Below are 18737 nucleotides of genomic sequence, written 5' to 3'. Positions count from 1 at the left end.
AGTCTCTCCAGCTTTTTAGAGAACAAAGGCAAAATGTACATTGAGAAATGCTGCTTGGTTCAGATGTTACCATGTACCAAGGATCCTTATTCCCAGTTCTGAAAGTAACCTGTGTCTGGTTATACTTGTCAACATTTGAAAATGAGATTTGACCAACTTTGTTATGTTCAAATCTACAGCCACAAGATTACACGTAACTCAGCATTCACCAAGAGAAAAAAGCCAAACATTATGTAAGATTAGGGAGGTACAGTCAAGATAAAAAGCCGAGAGAGGGACAGGAGGAAGGGGAAAAAAAAAAGAAGAGGAGGAACTGATACCAAGGGCTCAATAGAAAGCAAATGTCTAGAAAAGAAGAATGGTAACATATGTATAAATATGCTTGATATAACTGATATATGGATTGTTATGAGTTGCCGAGTCCCCAATAAAACGATCTTTTAATAATAATAATCATCATCATCATCCAAGGGACATTTTCAAAGAAGCAGATTATCCCAATTACATTAAAAGCTAAGTTGCAAATTAATAAACAGAAGCAGAACTATAGATTTCAGTGAAAACTGACGTGATAACTAAACCACTTTAAGGATCAATTTAGAAATACTAAGGCAGACAATGAAAAATGGAGAATACAAAAAAATGCAAGACCTACTGATCCAAAAACAAACACTTCACAAAAGTAACTGGGTTTGAAAATGCTGAACCAAAGCAAACCAAACTCACTGCCATTAAATAAATTCTGACTCACAGAGATGTCAAAGGACAAGGGAGAACTAGCTCTGGGGGTTTCCAAAGCTGTGCATCTTTCACAGAAGTAGAACGTCTCCTCCTACAGGACCATATACGGTAAATTAGAAGCTGAAAAGGATACCTAGAGATCACTGGCCCAATTCCCTAATTTCATAAAGAGAATTGACATGAGCTGGTGAAGTTCACTCTGCTACATAAAGGTTGTATACAGATCTAATTCCCAGTACTATTTTCAACTAGCTATGTTTAAAACACAGGAAGGTAAGTAACCAGAGCCTAGTAAACCCAATGACGTAGACAAAACATCTCAAGATTAATACACAGGGTGGAGGTTACTACAGTACAGCAGCACACTTCACCTAGTTGTGTAAGGGATTAACTGGAAAATATTCTCAATTTTAATGCTTAGTTTGAATAAACACAATTTTTTCACCCAGACTCTGATAAGTATGTCATAAAATTCAGTAGCTTGAAAAATATATTTTCACATTATCTTTCAAAACGTGAACATTGGCTATTTGTAACATGGGTAATGTTAAATGCAAACTTTATGGGTTTTAAGAATAAACAAAATCACTATTTTGGCAACTCATGATGTATTTATAAAATGAAAAGCTCTCTATCAAAATACACTCTTCATTGGGAAAAAATAAATAAGACAAATCAATCTATACAACGTAAAAATTAACTTCATTATATTTCGGTATAGCACATAGTCACAACAAGCATCTATTTGTCCTTATATCCCAAAAGCTGCTTATTTTCCAACTTCAGAATTTTAAATGTAACTTTAATTAGTATTTTATTGTTGACATTTGTTCTTCATTCCACGTCATCTTCAGCCAAGCTCTGGGCACTTACAATTCTCTAAAGGGGGGAAAAAAAAAGAAATTCCGTTTCTCAAAATATAAGGGCTTAACTAATAATCAGGATTCTAGGTTCAGCATAAAATGTTCTTTGCATCATATGTATCATATCTGGTTTATATTTACTATATATGTATATTTCACAAATAATGCACCCACTTAAGTAACAGGTAGCACAGCACACCTAGAAAAATAGCGTGCATATAGGAGCAGTGTTTGCAAGGGTGGTAAAAAACCCTCTAACACGTGTTATTTGAATAAAAACATGGTACTCGTTCTGACATTTCAACATTTAACATTTAAACACTGTTATCACCTAAGACATATTTAATTTTACTGTTCAATTCTATCTCAAAATCCCAGTTAATAAAGAAGGCATAAACTGTACATTATGCTACATGTTAATCAATTTTGCGAATTGAAAAACAAAAAATTAAGATCTTTTTTCACTCCCAAAAAAAACAATGACTACTGATGGTGCTTAAATCATTGTTCAGTGCTCATTTTTAGCCTGGAAATGCCTCAGTTGTCATACAGGGAAATTTCTATAGTATTACAGATGAATCTGACGGACCGAAAACCACACAGGCTAAACAAAAAGGACTGAGCCCCAAGTCCTTGCTCTCCAACTTTTCCCCTCAAATCTTTGGGGTTTCTATTTTATTTCTGGTCATTTTCTAATTTATTTATGTAAATACAGGTTTGAAGAATTAACCTGCCAACTATTAAACACAAAGCTCTACAAAAATTATCCACCATCACCTTACTGATAATTGTATCCACTTAAGAAATAAACCCCAGGGAGAGGAATTATTTGGGCTCCATATAAAGAATTCAAAATGTACAGAATGCATTTTGAAACTCAAATTATCAATAATCCGATATAAGTGGTTACTTTACACTACTCAACAGGGATTTGGAGATGTAGTCTAATTAGCTCCAAGCCCATCATAGCCGCAGAAGCAGTTAAGTCGACGTTCCTAATGGCATAAATTCTAGGCTATGCCATCGTGACCCCTCGGTTCTCTGGCAGGCCACCTAACAGGATGTGTGTCACAAAAGGGTAGGGAGGAAGAGCTGGCTTTAAAGAGGAGCTTAGAGTGGTCTGTAATTTGGTACGTAGTACACTAACAACTAAGGCTTAACACTACCATGCATAATTCCTGACTTGACTCAAAGGTATAATTCCCAACTCTTAAGCCCAGGCATTTAGATGTTCTGCTAGTAATAAAGAGATCTGAAATCGTTTCTCAGATTCTACAGAGCTTTAGTTCATATTTCCATTTACCTGACTAATTGTTGGGAGCTTAGTCAGCAGCATCTGGAAAACGGGTGGCGGAAGAGTTTGCTGCAACACCTGTAGTAACTGCTGGGGCTGCCCACACACAGCAATTGCATTTGTCAGATGGTCCACACCCTTCTCGTAATCACCTGCAAGAAGAGAATTAACTACATACCTCAGAAGCCTTTCCTTTGACCAAATAATCAACTCTCAAGTTTTCATTACAACCCCAACTGACAATGATGAAAAGCACCATAAAAGTAAAATTGGAAATAATCCACATCAACGTAACTAGCTATTACGCAGCCATTACAGCGTTGGGCGATTAATAACAAGGTTGGCAGTTCAAACACACCAGCTGCCCTGAAGAAGATGGAACTGCTTCCATAAGAACTCCATCTCAGAAACCCAATACGGGATGTTGTAAGTCACAGTAGACCCAATGACAATGAGTTTGATTATTTTTTTTCACGTAGCTATTAATAAGAATGACTCCAATCATATGTACTGATAGATACTGAGGTGTAAAAGTGTTTGTATTATTAATATCTCTCAAATGTTACATAAGAAACTGCTAACAATGGAATACATAGTTCTTCAAAAGAACCGAACACTGGGGACTGAGGTAGAAAGGAAGCCGAAATTCACTTTAAACAAAAACCTTTTTGTACTTTTGTTAACACATATAATTATATTTAAAAAATTTAAGTGGTGCTAATAGAAAAAATTATACTAGATGTGACAAGGAAGAAGCAAGCAAACAAAACTTTACACTAAATGTAGTACACTAACAACTAAGACTTAACACTACCATACATATTTCCTGACTTGACTCAAAGGTACAATTATCAACTCTTATACCCAGTCATTTAGATGTCTTGCTATTAATAAAATTTTAAAAAATAATTTCTAGGATTCTACAGAGCTTTAGTTCACATTTTCAAAAGATCTGCCCCACCCCCACCATCTATAAGCTTACTACAGCAGACACATTCCATGCACGCGTATACACACACACACACACCCCATTTTATTGGGACATAGTCCACACATCATACAATAGTTCAGCCATATCACGAAGTGCTGTACAATCACTACTACTAGCAGTTTTAAAACAGTTTCTTCCTTTCTGTACTCTTTTTATTAGGTCCCACATTACTTTCGAAAGAAAAATACATTGCTTAAGATTTCGTTTCACGCTCATCACCACCAGTTGCCTGATGAGTTAATTCCAACTCATGGGGCCCGATGTACGTCAGAGTAGAACTACGCTTCACAGGGTTTTCAATAGCTGACTTTTTTATTAAGTATCGACACCATGTTATTTTAAGCCAAATTCCGTACAACTGTCCTAGACTCTTGTGTTAATTAACTAGCTTTAATGTATGTACCCTTCTGCAAGAAATGACTAAACTAAACCACTGCCATCCATCAAGTCCATTCTGATGACTGCTGACACTGTAATGGTTTCTCCTGAAATGTGGCTGGTGACTTCGTGGTTATAGCAAGCCAGGGTATAAGTTGATGGAAATCTTTTTAATGTGTTCTTTTGAAAAAAAAAAAAAAAAGATAAAATTTTACTATTTAATGAAGAAATCAAACAGAAGACAATTATCCCAACATCGCTCACATTTCTGTATTTCAGCCACACAGTCATCACGTCTTTGTGCCAGGTATCTTTTAAAGAATATCTGTACATTGGATCAGGTTGGACTAGAACATCTTCTAGAGCAGTGGTTCTCAACCTCCTAGCGCCACGAGCCTTTAATAATGTTCCTGTTGTGGTGACCCCAACCATAAAATGATTTTCGTTGCTACGTCATCAACAGTAATTTGGCTACTGTTATGAATCAAGCGATCCCTGTGAAAGCGTCCTTCAATCCCCAAAGGGGTCGCAACCCACAGGTTGAGAACCGCTGTTCTACAGCAAAGGGCAAGGGTATGTATTGCTCGGTGTGATATAGTCAGACTCCCTAAATTCAGGCTACCTCTCTAGTAATGCCACCCACTGCATGTACACATCACCTAAGGAAATTGGGGTTTGACGAACCAGTATACATGCTGATATCCTGATCACTGCCAATTGCTGTGACAATTCTACGCCCCAACTAATTCCTACAAAATCACTAGAAAGTGTTCGTCTCTAATGCAGAAGCATGCCTTCTGTCAGCATTCATAACCCTTCATAGCTATTGACACTCTGAAGGTAATTTTAATAAGTGTTAAACTTGGCTAAAGGTTTCTCATTATATCACATGCTTATGCATATCCATGTTTTGCATGTGAAGACATTGAGGCTTAGGATAATTAATAAATTTTCTTTAAGTTATTAAGGCCAGGGCTCCCTAATTCCAAAGGTCCTGCTTATATTATTAAATTTCTTCTTTAATCCAACTTCTCTTCATAGGTAGTATAGGCAAATTTCTTAAAGAGTATGGAGAGGAATTGAGCCATTTGCAACTCTTTAGATGAAAATGACAAATTCTAGTTACAAGAAAATATTTCTCGGGAAAGGAGAAGCACAATATAAAATAAAGCTGTCCCCATATATTACTGCTCTGATAAATCTTTAAACCTTAAATCAAAAATAACTCGCTAAAATCTTCCTAAATGAGTCAATAGTTTACCTTAACTAGTAAAAAACTATTTGCTTGATAATTTTGCTCGTTAGAAGCAAAATTTGCATTTAAATCAACAAAAGCATCCTGGAAAATTAAATAGGAGCCTGAAGGGGCAAAAGTTTACATTCGTGGTGAGGAAACCGCGGGTGAAAATGATTGCACAATGAAGGAATACTGGAAGAAACGGCTGATGTTTGATATGCATATGCCTGACAAAAGAGAAAGGCTGGTTCTTAAATGTCCCACTATGCATCAGTAGCTCGGCCCTGTAAAAATTCTAGCAATTGTAAACAGGGAGGAAAAACAGCTTAATACTGACTTTTCATTTTTATTAATAAGAGCAACTACGTCAAACAGATTTTTGATGTAAAAGCTAATTTACACCAAAAATATTTATCAATATATGAAGAATCTTAATTTACTGAGTTTAGTTTTCAGATTTCTCAATTAATTTGATAAAAGAAATTTAATTTTATAATAGAAAAATGTTTTAAAGTCTTAACACTCACTGATAATACAATGAGACAAAAACTTAGTTAAAAGGAAAAACTGACTCAAAAAACTGGTTGGCCTCTGCTCATACCCTCCCTCAATACAAGAACACTTTGCTTTAACAAATTGGCATTCTCTGATGCTCACCCCTCCCGGCACATCACTGAAGACAAAATGGGTACATGAGCAAATGTGGTAAAGAAGGTGGATGGTGCCCGGCTATTAAAAGATACAGGGCGCAGTAAAGCACCGATGAAACACACAATATTTCTCCGATTCCTTGAGGCTTCTTCACCCCCCCGCCCCACTATCATGACCCCAGTGCTGCTCCTCATTTCAGACTAGACCGGAGCATGTACATAGGTGCAGACAAGAGTACACACACACAGAGTTCATGACACATGTTATCTAAGAACAGGAATGGGAACAGCGATACCAGAAGGGTAGGGGAAAGGTATGGAGAAGAGGGGAAGAAGGGGGGACCGATCACAAGGATCAACACATAACCACACACCACCTCCAGAGAAAAGAACAACAGAAACCATGGGGGAAGGGAGCCTGTGGTCATTATGAGATAAGAAAATAATAATAATTTATAATTTATCAAGGGGTTATGAGGCTGAGGAAGAGAAGAGAGGAGCTGATACCAAGGGCTCAAATAGAAAATGTTTTGGAAATGATGACGGCAGCATAAGTACAAATGTACTTGTTTAATCGATGCATGGATTGTTCTAAGAGCTGTAAAAGCCCCCAATAAAATGACTTATTAAAATTTTAAAAAATAACTGGTTGGGTCTAAAACCAGTTGTAACAAGCTCACCAAGAATTTTGATTAGACAAATTAATCTTTTCTGGGACTTTCATTAAAACAAAATTGATTTTTAAGTACCTTTAAGATCTAGTATTTCATGCAAAATATAAGTTTGATAAATGTTAATCATTCCTCCCTATATAGAAAACATTGTGATTAGATGGAGGTTGAAGCAGGATATTCCTTATATTCCCTCCATTACTATTTGCACATTATAATGTAACTATAAGATGCAATGGTAAAGGGTTAAACGCACAGTTGCTGCCCAACATCTTGGTTCAAACACACCCAACTGAGCTTTAGCTTCTAAACTAGAGGCTTTAATGAAGCCGTTTTAATGATTACTTGTACATTAGGTGAGGCTAAAAATCAAAATATATTGTAGTCTTAGTAGCTCGTCTACTAATTAATAAGTTATTTCTAGAACCAATCTTAAAATGATCCACGTAATTTAAATGTCTAAATATCTGTCATGATTTATAATAATTTAAAAATAAGCAAACTACATAAGAAATCCCACTTATAAAAATTAGACATTAGTGTGAAAAGTCTAGTTCTTTCTTTTTTTTGACTATTACCTTGAGCTAGTAACTCTTCACCAAGCTGAATCTCTTCAAGGAAGAATTTCTGAACAGCTTCAGCATCTTTAAGATCTGGTAACTGTTTGGAAACAGGTTATTTTGTAATCAGAAATACAATGTTTGGAAATGATACCAAAATTAGGTCACGGAAAAGAACCAATACACAGAAAATCATGACAACCCTCCCCCCTGCCAAATTATTTATCTCGTTCTGAAACACTGATAAAAAAATTTTACCACTCAATAATTTTGGAAGGCTTAACATTTAGTGTCTACATTCAAATGAATGCAAGTGGGAGGGGAAGAGTTTTTATCAGTCATTTGATGACTATGCCAGTTATATGGCTTGCCTCTTGAAATATCTAATAAAAAGGTTATTTTTATTTAAAACATTAGCCTGTTATTAATGTAAATTTTTGTTCCTTGAGCTACAGGATATAAGTAAAAAAAATCTTTTCCAGAAATGGAAGCATCTTTCAATGGCCATCCAGTATACAGCACGAATTTGATTATGTTCTTAAATCTAAAAATGCTGTCTTTTAAGAATGAGTTACTGAAAACATAATGAACATGTTAGATTTCAGAAAGGTAATATAGTCATATTAGGACAAAGTGTTTCATTCCTTTTTCTAGTTCAGTATTACCATGTCCTCTCAGCTGTGTGGATTACTCCACTGCATCAAGATAACCAGTATTTACTGATTTAATATTTTTGCCCAATTTCCACTTAAAAGAACCACTACTTATATACCATTTGCCACTATTTGTATAAAGCCAGAACAAAAATAATGTGTACAGATGTATTTGTGTGTTTACATGTAGCAGATTTCTGGAGCAACACTGAATCATGAGATTGAATCACCTATTCAGACTATCAATGAACTAAGCAAAACTACCTACCACTGATCCAGCAGCTAGGAATCCAGAAAACAGAACTTATTTTTAAAAGGGGGAAAGCTGTATGTACAACAATATTTACTTACACATGCCACAAATCATTTATGAAGTGGATAAACCCTATGTAGTCATTAAAAATAATGACCACAGGATCTATGAAAAAATTTCTGTTTCACCTCCCTGCTGGCGAACCACTCTCAATCTGTGCCAGCCTTGGGATGCTTCCACTGCCATTTGATCCACAAGCCCTTTCGCCCACTGGCTTATGGTCTTCCTGCTTTTTTGCATCAAATATTGTGGCTGTATGAGTCTGCCTAGGGATTTACGGGACTTATGGATCTGATCTGGACTGGGCTGGGATGTTTTTCTGATATACAATTACTTCTTGCTATAAAGCTCTTTCTTACACGAGTGCCACTGAATTTGTTTCTCACCATCATCTGCTTCTCAAAAACTGCTAGTATGCACTGTACAAGCTGTCTAGTGTAGCCAACAAAGGGGAACTAGTCAAGGATCAGATACTTAAACTCAGACCATTATGCCTAAAGATTACATTTTAAAATAATTATTATCAACTAGCTTTCTCAAAAATGCATGTATAAAGCATACTTTAAATTAATAGTTCTATAAAAGATATATATATTTCTTAAAAGACTATTACCTTGGAAAGCCCAGCTCTCTCCTTGGCAAGCTTCTGTTTCTTTCTTCCTGTAAGAAATACACCGTATTTTAATGTTACCATTTTTAAAATGGAAGGAGAACTGAGAAAAGCTTAAGTGCTGCAGCGGTCATTCCTTCTACCTACAGGTGGCTACCTGTTGCAATCTTTGGTGCCCTAGCAATTTGTCAGGACCCCAATCTAGGACACTTGTGGCAGGAGGCTTTCTCCTCTCCCCTGGCACACCAAGATCAGCAAATTAGTGGATGGAGGCAGCTTGGACACCTGGGTCTCTGAGTAATTACAACAAGGAGATCAAGCATAAGATGTCTAGCCTTTATCAGCAATTAAGCTACTGCTGCTGTGTTTTATTTCTAAAACAAAAGATTCTATCATTACTTAATGTTGAAAACTATCTGATGTTCAATGAACACTCAGAATGTTTTCACAAAATAAACTGTTTATGGATTTGCGTCAGGTGGGGAGTACAGGTGATAGTTCTAAGAAACACACTTGTAAAGTTTTAATTCAACTTAATTATCAATTTTTAAAAAAGCAAAACCCACAGCCACAGAGTACATTACAAGACTATAAATCTTTATGGAGCAGAGAACCTAGTATCTTTTCCTTGGATTTAACAACCCTGGTGTAACCCATAGCACCACCAGAGTTGCTTATCAGTCTTCAATTCAAACCACCAGATAAGAGAAAACTGAACAGGCTTTGAACTGTTAGCTATCTGAAGACTGCATGGGAAAGGTGTTGACAGTACGAACAAGGGCTATCCCAGCTCTTCAACTTCCAGTAGTGTGACCTTAGACAAGTTACAGGAACCTGCTTGTTGAATTCTTCTATGTAAAACTGGTCTTAAAATAATACTTAAAAAAATGATACTAAAATCCCCAGGGCGATGAAAAAATTTTTGAAACTGGATATGGTTGCACAACATTGTGAATGTAATTAATGCCAATAAATCTTATGTACATTTAAAACATTAGAATGGATTTTGAGCTCACATTTAATCACACCCTTAATAAGCTAAGAAAAATTAGCTTTGATGCGGACCTCTTGATACTTGTCCTCACGAAGAGATCACTGATGCTATGAGGATTATAGCAAGATGTGAAGACATCACATGGCACCTGTCTATCAGAAAGAACAGCTTCTGGCATCGTAAAATAAGCAGCCATCTAAGTGAGGGGTCAGCTAAGTCCACACAGAAGCAGCACACCAGTCTGTGTGATCCAAGGACTATAAGTAATAAAATCCAATACAGGCGCAGGGAATTGTATTAGTGCTTAAATTCTGAGCACTTGGTTTACAGAAAGCTATGGGTAACAATCAAAGTCCAAAATCCATTTACAAGGTCCCTCTCCAACTGGATTAAGCTTGAGAAGAACCCCTTTTGACCATTGAGCAAGAATGTGAGGGGACTGAATTTATGCAGATATAACTAGGTTAAAAGTAACACCTTATCATTTGTTTTCCCTTTTGACCCATTTAAAATTTGTTCTAGTTTTTATTGTAATTTGCTTTCTTTGCAAATGACTTTTTGGTCTTGTTTTTGCCTTTTTGCTTTTCTTTTTATACCAGAATAGGTTCATCATAAAAATAGTAACTAGACCCCCTAATAAAATGATTTTTAAAAAGTAACCAAATCAATACTTTCTTAGGGATATGACAGGGAGGTTGGGTGAAAAGGGGAGCCAATAATGAGTATAAGAATGAAGAAAATATTCTATATGAATTACATGTCAATAACTTTTTTAAAAGATTAAAAAATAGCAAATGCAACATTATATCTTAATAAAAAAGTTAACTAAAAATAATACCTACACTTCACAGTACTGTTGTGAGAACTGTATAAATTGAGTTAATATAAAGTATTTTGATATGAGCTTTTGTTTTCCTGCCTTTAGCTTGCTTTCGTGTTTGCTGGTTGATTTCTTACTTGTTGGTGTAGTTGATCCTATGGGGTTTTGATAGTCATAATAAGACCACTAAAGTAAACTTGAGTCATGCATGGATTCTGGGCTCCACTTTACTCTAGCCCCAATCCAAAAATACTTGTTCTGTTAACATGACCCTGCTTGATGTTCACCTTCATGAAATGATCACTAAAGGGTGCTAAAGCAAAGTGTGGTGAAGAAAAGTAGATGGTGCCCAGCTCTGAATCAGAATAGTGTCTGAGCTCTTAAATACTTGTAGTCAAACAAGCAGCCATCTAAGTGAGGAGTCAAGGAAATCCACATGGAAGAAGCACACCAGCTTGTGTGATCCAAAGATAACAAAACTCATACGAAAAAGGGAAAAGTATTTGTGTTTAAATTACAAACACCTAGTTTGTAGAAGGCTATGGAAGGCAGTGGGAGTCCAAACCCCAAATTATCCAGTCAGATTAAGCCATTAGCAGATCATCTCTAGCCACAGGCAAGGGTTTGGAACAGTTTTACTATTAGATACAGATCACTGTAATCTTGATTATGCTCAATCAAAGTTGATACTTGGTCAGTTGACCTCCCTCATGACCTAACCTGAAACTGTTCTTGTACAAGTATTTCTTCTTTGTTGATGACAATTTTCCCCTGGCTTTTAAAATATTGATGGCAGTCTTTTCATTCTTGCTCATTATTTGTATTTTTATGTTTATATTATTTTTTCCTTCACCACTTTTTGGGGTTCTTTTAAAAATTCTTTGTTGAATTTTCCAGCTCATGAAGTACCAGGGTAGATTTGTATACAGATAATAACTGATACAAGGGTTTATCGGAGATTTGGGGTGGGAAGTGGGACACAGAAAGGGTGAGGGAATTTCAGGAGCAAAGAATGGATACGGGAAGATGGAGGGAGCACTAGAACTGATTATGATTACACAACTCACTTTAAAAGCGATTAAATCACGGAATAAAAAAGGAATGTCCTAAAATTGTAGGAAAGATTGTACAATTCTTGATATGATTGAACTATTGACTTCTATGATATGTGGATTATGTGCCAATAATACTTAGATTTGGGATCACAGTCAAAGGGGACAGCAAGGTCAGTTAGTCCACAAAAACCAAAGTTCTACATCTTAACATTGCAGAGTAGCAAATGGGGTCTTAAAGGCTTGCAAAAAACCATGTAAGGTGCAAATACCAGTCTTTCACAGTCAGAAGAGGCGTAAAAAAAATTAAAGGCATGGAAGCAACTAGCCAAAAGGACTAATAGACCACAGGAACCCAGTCCCCAGACTAGATGAAGACAGGCTATCACTACTAACCCTTCTTAAAGAGGGTCCTAGGCAGACTCCTGGGATAAGAATATGAAACAAAATTCAAGCCAATAAAAGACCAGGCCTACTAGTATGATAGTGGCTGGGGAACCCCTGACACTATACCTCTGAGTCAAGCTTCAGGCCTGCAACTGAACTCCTCACTTGGCTCAATTATCAGCCAAAGTGATTAACACCAGGAAGGTATGCCCTCCTTAGGGTTTTACGAGATCAGAAGGGCAGCATTTGCTCCAGATCCAAGCTTAGACAGCAAAACTGAATACGAAAGGGGGATGAATGTAAACAGGAAACAAGAGGAGAGTTGTTATACTGTGTACTGCAATCAATGCCACAAAACATGTTTAAATTGTTGACTGAAAAAAAAAAATCAATCCACTCTTGTAAATGTTCACTTAAATTACACTAAAATTTTCTCTAAAAATCCAGCACATCTAAAGCACGACAAATTTGTAAAATAAAACCTCAGAATTCCATTGACTAAGACAGAATTTAAGGAAAATGGCAAGGATCATCATAAATCACAAGAGGTTTGTGTTTTATTTTAATAAGGCAAGTGTGTTGCTGAACACACGACTAATACACACAGCACTGAAACTTTATCCCTTAGGTACTTTTTACATTCCCAGAAAAAATTAAATTTTTGTTTTAGTTTCTTAGGCAATTAACTTGTTACATTACTATTTTCAGATCTAACTTATTCTTTATATGTAAGATACCATATCTGAAAATTGTATATTCAACAATTACAGGCTTCCTCCATTAGAGTACTTGCTAATGAAGATATTGAAGCCTTCGATATCAATGACAACTTAATGAGAGCTGACTGACTGTTCCGTGGCAAAGGACAATATGCTTGGTAAAACAGAGACAAAAAAAGCAAGACCATCAACAAGACAGACTGACTGAGTGGCTGCAATGATGGACTTGACCATGAGAACAATTGTACAGATGGTATAGGACCAGGCATTTGTTTCATTCTGCTGTACTGTAGGCAGTGTTTCACGCTGGAGGGTTGCTATGAGTCAGCCCTGTCTGAAGGCACTACCAACCACAAAAACAAGCTCTGTGAAAAGGAACAGATGGTTACAGTCTGAAAAACAAGTAAGTTACAGATGCAATGAGTAAAATCAAGTCTACTTTTATTATTTGCTAGATATCAATCACAAGGGTATGAATAGGCATAATTCACACTGTAAATACTGCAAATACACATAATTTAAAAGAATTTAAAGATAGTTCTTCTAAGCATGGTGCTTAATGTTTTTAAGTGATTTAACACCTTATAGGATACTTTTAATAAAACATTTGTAGGAGCCACTCTAAGTTAGAGGTTAAATTTTCATTTCATTTAATGCATTAACTAAATTTCATTAAAAAATTTTTTTAATATGCTTTTTGAGATCTTCCTAATGTAATCATCTAAGGAGTTCTAGTGGCACAGTGTTTAAGCACTCAGCCACAAGACAAAAAAGGTTGGTAGTTTAAACAAACCATCAGCTTCCATAAAGATTTACAGCCTTAGAAACTTTAGGCAGCATTGTGCCATTCTGTTAGGGTCACCATGAGAAAGAATTGGCTTGACAATGGGTTTAGGAAATTTTCCTTCAAAGTGGCTATATGTTCTTGCTAATGAATATACATTTATAAATTTAAAATCTCATGTCAATCCTATAACTTATTTTTCTTTAAAAAATACATCTGATTGATTTGAGAAACTGCCCTTGAAGTAAGGAACTAAGGTGGCAAAGTAGTTACTCGTGATAATCACAAAGTCAGGCGCTCTCAAGTGCCAACCCCCAAGAACACAAATTCACTGCTCTGGAGTTAATGCTGACTCAAAGGTAGCCCAAAGTGGGTTTCCGATCTTGTAATTTTTAACAGGAGTAGAAAGCCCAGTCTTCCTCCCATAGAGCTGCTGCTGGTGGTTTCAAACTGCCAGGCCAATGTACTTACTCCACAATTAGGGCTCCTTATTCTTTAAAAGAAGAAAACTAAAGCTTAAAGAGGTACAATCATTGGCCTACTCAGCTTGATTAAGTGTTAGCACTTAACTACTTATATTCTGGTTACATTTAAAGCTTAGGAACGAATTATGTACTAAAACAATTATGAAAATAACATTTCTCAATTAGTCAAAAATGTTAACAAATCTTTTATGATTTCTTCAACCAAATAAGCTTTCTCGGGATTTTAAATTATAATTGTTTCCAAAGGTTAACCATGCCTTTATAGAGCTCTACATACAGCCCCAGTCAAACTAAAGGGGGCAGGGCGCCTGATCTAAATTTCACTCACTCACTGACACGAGTCAATCACAACTCATCATCGTGACCCTATTGGTCAGGGTAGAACTAACTGCCTATGTAGGTTTCCAAGAAATCCTCGTCTTTCTCCTTCTGAGTGTCTGGTGGTTTCAAATCGTTAATCCTGTGGTTAGTAGTCCAACTTGTAACCCATTATGCCAACAGGGGTCTTGGTAAAATTCCAGCAGTTAATATTTATAACTGGCTTATTCTACCAATAACTACGGAGGGGCACTCAAGCATCTTTCTTATATCCACAAAAACCCACAAGACATAGTAGTACTGCCTAATTTACAGCTAGGAGAAATAAAATTCAAAAAGCGCAAGAAAATGTTAATCAATGGTCAGTATAGGCCTGGAAAAGAAGGGTTTGAACCTAAAACAATATTCTCTCCATTATATTAATCCTACATACAATCATTTATCTCCACCCCCGTTCTTAAGAAGTGAAGTCACACTGCATAAGATCAACGTGGTTCACAAAGTTCTCTACCTGTCTAACCAAGCACTTAAAATGTTTTGTAGCTTAAACAATATTCAAAAAGGACAACTATCTGCGTATTTTCTAGGCTTTAGTAACTTACATGTCAATTTCTACTTCAGAAATTGATTTTGGCTCAGCAACTTAGTTGTCCTATATTACAAAAATGCTGATTATGGAAACTAATTTACTCTTTTGTATTGTTGCAAGATGTTTTCGAAATTCAAAAGCGGATCTCCGGGATTTGGGTGATACTATTTCGCTCTTGCACATCTAACCTTTCGTTTAAGATGTCGCAGGTATGAAATAAAGCTGAACCACATGAGAGGTCCAGCCCTTTGGACTCTCCTGCCACTTCTGTAGCATTCATTCATTATCTTGGAAGCAAGTACAAAGGAAGCTACCAAGGGGGTTTAAGAATGCTGCAATGTCGACCAATGGAGATCCCCTCATAGAGGGGTTTAGCAGAGGAGGTGGGTTAATTAGGGTGTGAGGTAGGATCGATGAAGAACACAGCTTTCTAAGTGGAGAGCAAATGCCTTGAGAATGATTGGGGCAGGGAATGTATGGATGTGCTTTATACAATTGATGTATGTATATGTATGGATTGTGGTAAGAGTTGTATGAGTCCCTAATAAAATGTAAAAGAAGAAAAGAGAAAAAAATGATTAGGGCAAAGACTGTACAGATGTGCTTTATACAATTGATGTATGTATATGTATGAACTGTGAAAAGAATTGTATGAGCCCCAGTAAATTGTTAAAAAAAAAAGAATGCTGCAATGATGCTCCACACTGGATTTGCACATTTAGACTCAGGCTAAAATGCGTACGATACAGAAAGTCAACTTTCTATTTTCTAATAGTTTTTTTTAAAAGGGCAACGGCTCGAGACCAAAAGTATACAAATTAACATTGCAAGCATGGACTGCGTTTACACAGCCAAAATGTTTAGAGGGTGAAAATTCTTCCCGCAAAATGGAGGAAACCGAAAACAGCACGCACTCGAGCCGGACAATTAGTGGGACTGGCGGAGGGGGCCGGCGCCAGCGCCTTCCAGGCCCCAGCCGGTGGCGCGAACGGTAGTTAGGCGCACGCCGAGGACACCCGGCCGAGCTTCACCAGGAGGAGGTGGGGCCCCTTCCCCGGTTAGTGCAGGGACAGAGGCCAGAAGGGGACGGTGTGAGGCCTAGGGCGAGGGGACCCACTCACGCTCTCGCAGCCTGTTCTTGAAATTGGGGTCACTCCGTCTCTTGCGGTCGAAGTAAATGCAGTACCCGATGAAAAGGGCCCCGCATACGCCGGCGGCGATGGCGCTGTTCCGCCCCACCATGTTTCTCCTTAGCTTGGGAGTGTTGCCTGCGGGGGAGTAGCGGGGAATAGGAGGCCTGAAGGAGCCGTGGAGCGGGGAAACCTTCGCTCAAACGGATCCAGCTCAAACCCTGCTCCCGGCCGGCGAGGGACAGCACAAGCCCCCACGTGCGCGTCACTTCCGGTTCCGCCGTCGCCCAAGGCCTTGTGAGGGACGCCGCAAGCCCCGCGCGCGTCACTTCCGGTTCCGCCGTCGTCTGAAGCCATGCCGAGGTCGTCCAGTGCAGTGCCTGAGGAGAGGGCGCCCGCTCTTCGTCTGCGCCTGTGCACCACCAAACTACCGGGTCCAGGAGCTGGCGCTTTAGGCACCTCAAGGTGGAGCCATCCTTTCTTGTCCGGATTCGGTAATTAATCGCGCACGTTTTTCCAGCCAGCTGAGTTTCCGGAAGGAGGCCTGCGTAACCTCAAGTCAGCAGAAGGCAAGCACCAGCTCCTCCGCGGTGGGAAGACGTGGCTTTCTACTCCCGTGGAGTCAATCTCAGAAACTCAATGGGGCGGTGCTAGTCTGTCCTATAGGGTCTCTGTGAGTCCTTACTGCAGTGAGTTTGAGTTTTGAGCTTTCGGAGAGGGCTGTGCCTTGTTTTCCTGATGGAAATTTGCCGTCGATAAACTCTTGATCTTGCTTTCAAGGCCAACCTGTGGTTGCTGTTTAAAGTACATTTGTTTTCAATGAACACCAACATTCAGTGATGTAATCTAAAATTCCCAAGAACGTTAAATGTAGCCTACTTTTATGAGAACAGGATAGAAAGTCATGCTGATTCACAGCTACCCTATCAGATAGGGTAGAATTGCCCCTGTGAGTTTCCGAGCCCAGTCTCTTTCCCTCAGAGAGGTTGGTGGCCTCAACTGCTGACCTTTCAGTTAAGAGCCCAAAGCTAACCACTGCACTACCAGGGCACTTTCTTGGTAGTCAGAGCCTTCCATAATTGCTTCTTGTTTTAGTTAGCTATTGCTGCTTAACAAGTGACGCCAGATACAGTGACTTAACACCACAAACACTTCCCTCACAACCTCCCATGGTCGGGAATTAAAGAGAGGCTTAGTTGGGCAGTCCTGCCTCTGCCCCATTCAGGTGATTACAGTCAGAATGATGACAGTGGCTGAAATAATCTAAAGGCTTGACTGCTTTTCTTAGTTGCTGTCAGTCACTTACCATTCATGGTTACTTCGTGTGCATGGAGCTGAACATAGGGTTTTCAGAGTTATTACAAGGTATTTTGAGATGTGTGTAAACCACATTTTGGCAGTTATGCACTTAAACCATTTATGCCATCCCAAACGAAAAACAAAGCCACTGCTGTCAACTCTGACCCACAGTGACCCTACAGTTTCTGAGACTAAATCTTTACTAAAGGACATTGACTTCTTTCTCCTGTGGAATGGCTTGTGGGTTCCAACTGCCAGTTGTGTAGTGAGTAGCCCAGCACTTAACCCAATCGATGTGCTAGGGCACACTGATGCCGCCCAAGAGTAAGGCACTCCAGAAAGGCTTGACTACAATTGCCACTAAGTTCAAGTCTATAGGCATCCTATAGGGCAGAGCAGAACTGTTGGCCTAGGTTTCCCAAAGTTAAAAGCTTTATATAAAACATCTTTCTTCCGTGGAGTAGCTTATCAACTTCAACCTCTTGCCTACCTTTAATCCAACATTGAACTCATTGTACCACCAGGGTTCCCTTAAGGCTTGATTGTTGTTAGCTGCTATCAAGCAACAAGCCTTCCCAAGGAAAAATATTTTTCAATATTGTGTTGAATTCTATTGGCTAGGATTTTGTTGAGATTTTTTGCATCTATGTCCATAAGGAATATTGGTCTATAGTTTTCACTTGGTAATGTCAGGGCTATACTTGCTTGATAAAATGAACATTGTAGTGTGTTTTCCTTTTTGGAATTCTGGAATAGATTGGATAGAATTGGTGTAAACTCTTCTCTGAATGCTTTAAGAATTTCCAGTAAAGTCATCTGATCCTGGACTTTCGGTTAGGAATTTTAAAAAGACCTGATCTATTTCTCCTTGTTAAGGCAGTGGTTCTCAACCTGTGGATCACAACCCCTTTGGGGATCGAACGACCCTTTCACAGAGATTGCCTAAGACCATCGGAAATCACATTTCCCCTGGTCTTAGGTACCGAGACAAGGATCTATCCGTTTCCAGGCAGGTCTGCCCACATGCAGATATGCCCACATAGGAGTACCCCATGTGAAGACTGTTAGCCATGCTGCACCATGCTTCAAGACAAAATTTCATTTGAATTTAAACATAAATATTTCACAATAAATACATACTATGCTTTATGTTCAATATGTAACAATGAAAATACATCCTGAATATCAGATATTTACGT

General features: G+C 38.1%; 1 protein-coding gene and 1 non-coding gene across 2 annotated transcripts; both read right to left on the bottom strand.

The window, feature by feature from the left end:
• Positions 1-1424: 1424 nt before the first annotated feature.
• On the bottom strand, positions 1425-16517 carry TOMM20 (translocase of outer mitochondrial membrane 20). Its single transcript, XM_075532272.1, has 5 exons — positions 16231-16517; positions 8965-9011; positions 7404-7485; positions 2908-3050; positions 1425-1620 (listed from the first exon to the last, which is right to left on the bottom strand). Exons 1-5 carry the CDS (start codon positions 16349-16351, stop codon positions 1576-1578), a joined length of 438 nt encoding a protein of 145 aa, XP_075388387.1. The 5' UTR covers positions 16352-16517; the 3' UTR covers positions 1425-1575.
• Positions 15308-15444, bottom strand: LOC142437693 (small nucleolar RNA SNORA14). The gene has a single exon (XR_012782226.1). It is a non-coding gene; the product is annotated as a small nucleolar RNA SNORA14 (small nucleolar RNA).
• Positions 16518-18737: the final 2220 nt, after the last annotated feature.

This window comes from Tenrec ecaudatus, chromosome 1 (assembly GCF_050624435.1).
Source record: "Tenrec ecaudatus isolate mTenEca1 chromosome 1, mTenEca1.hap1, whole genome shotgun sequence".
Taxonomy (NCBI): domain Eukaryota; kingdom Metazoa; phylum Chordata; class Mammalia; order Afrosoricida; family Tenrecidae; genus Tenrec; species Tenrec ecaudatus.
Note: the sequence above shows the minus strand (reverse complement) of the source record. Positions and strands in the feature narration are given on the sequence as shown.

Coding starts and splice junctions, on each gene's coding strand:
- TOMM20 (XM_075532272.1), bottom strand. CDS start 16,351: ATGGTGGGGCGGAACAGCGCCATCGCCGCCGGCGTATGCGGGGCCCTT. Junction 7,486..8,964: donor AGAGAGCTGGGCTTTCCAAG/GTAATAGTCTTT, acceptor GTTTCCAAACAG/TTACCAGATCTTAAAGATGC. Junction 3,051..7,403: donor TGAAGAGTTACTAGCTCAAG/GTAATAGTCAAA, acceptor CTCTTCTTGCAG/GTGATTACGAGAAGGGTGTG.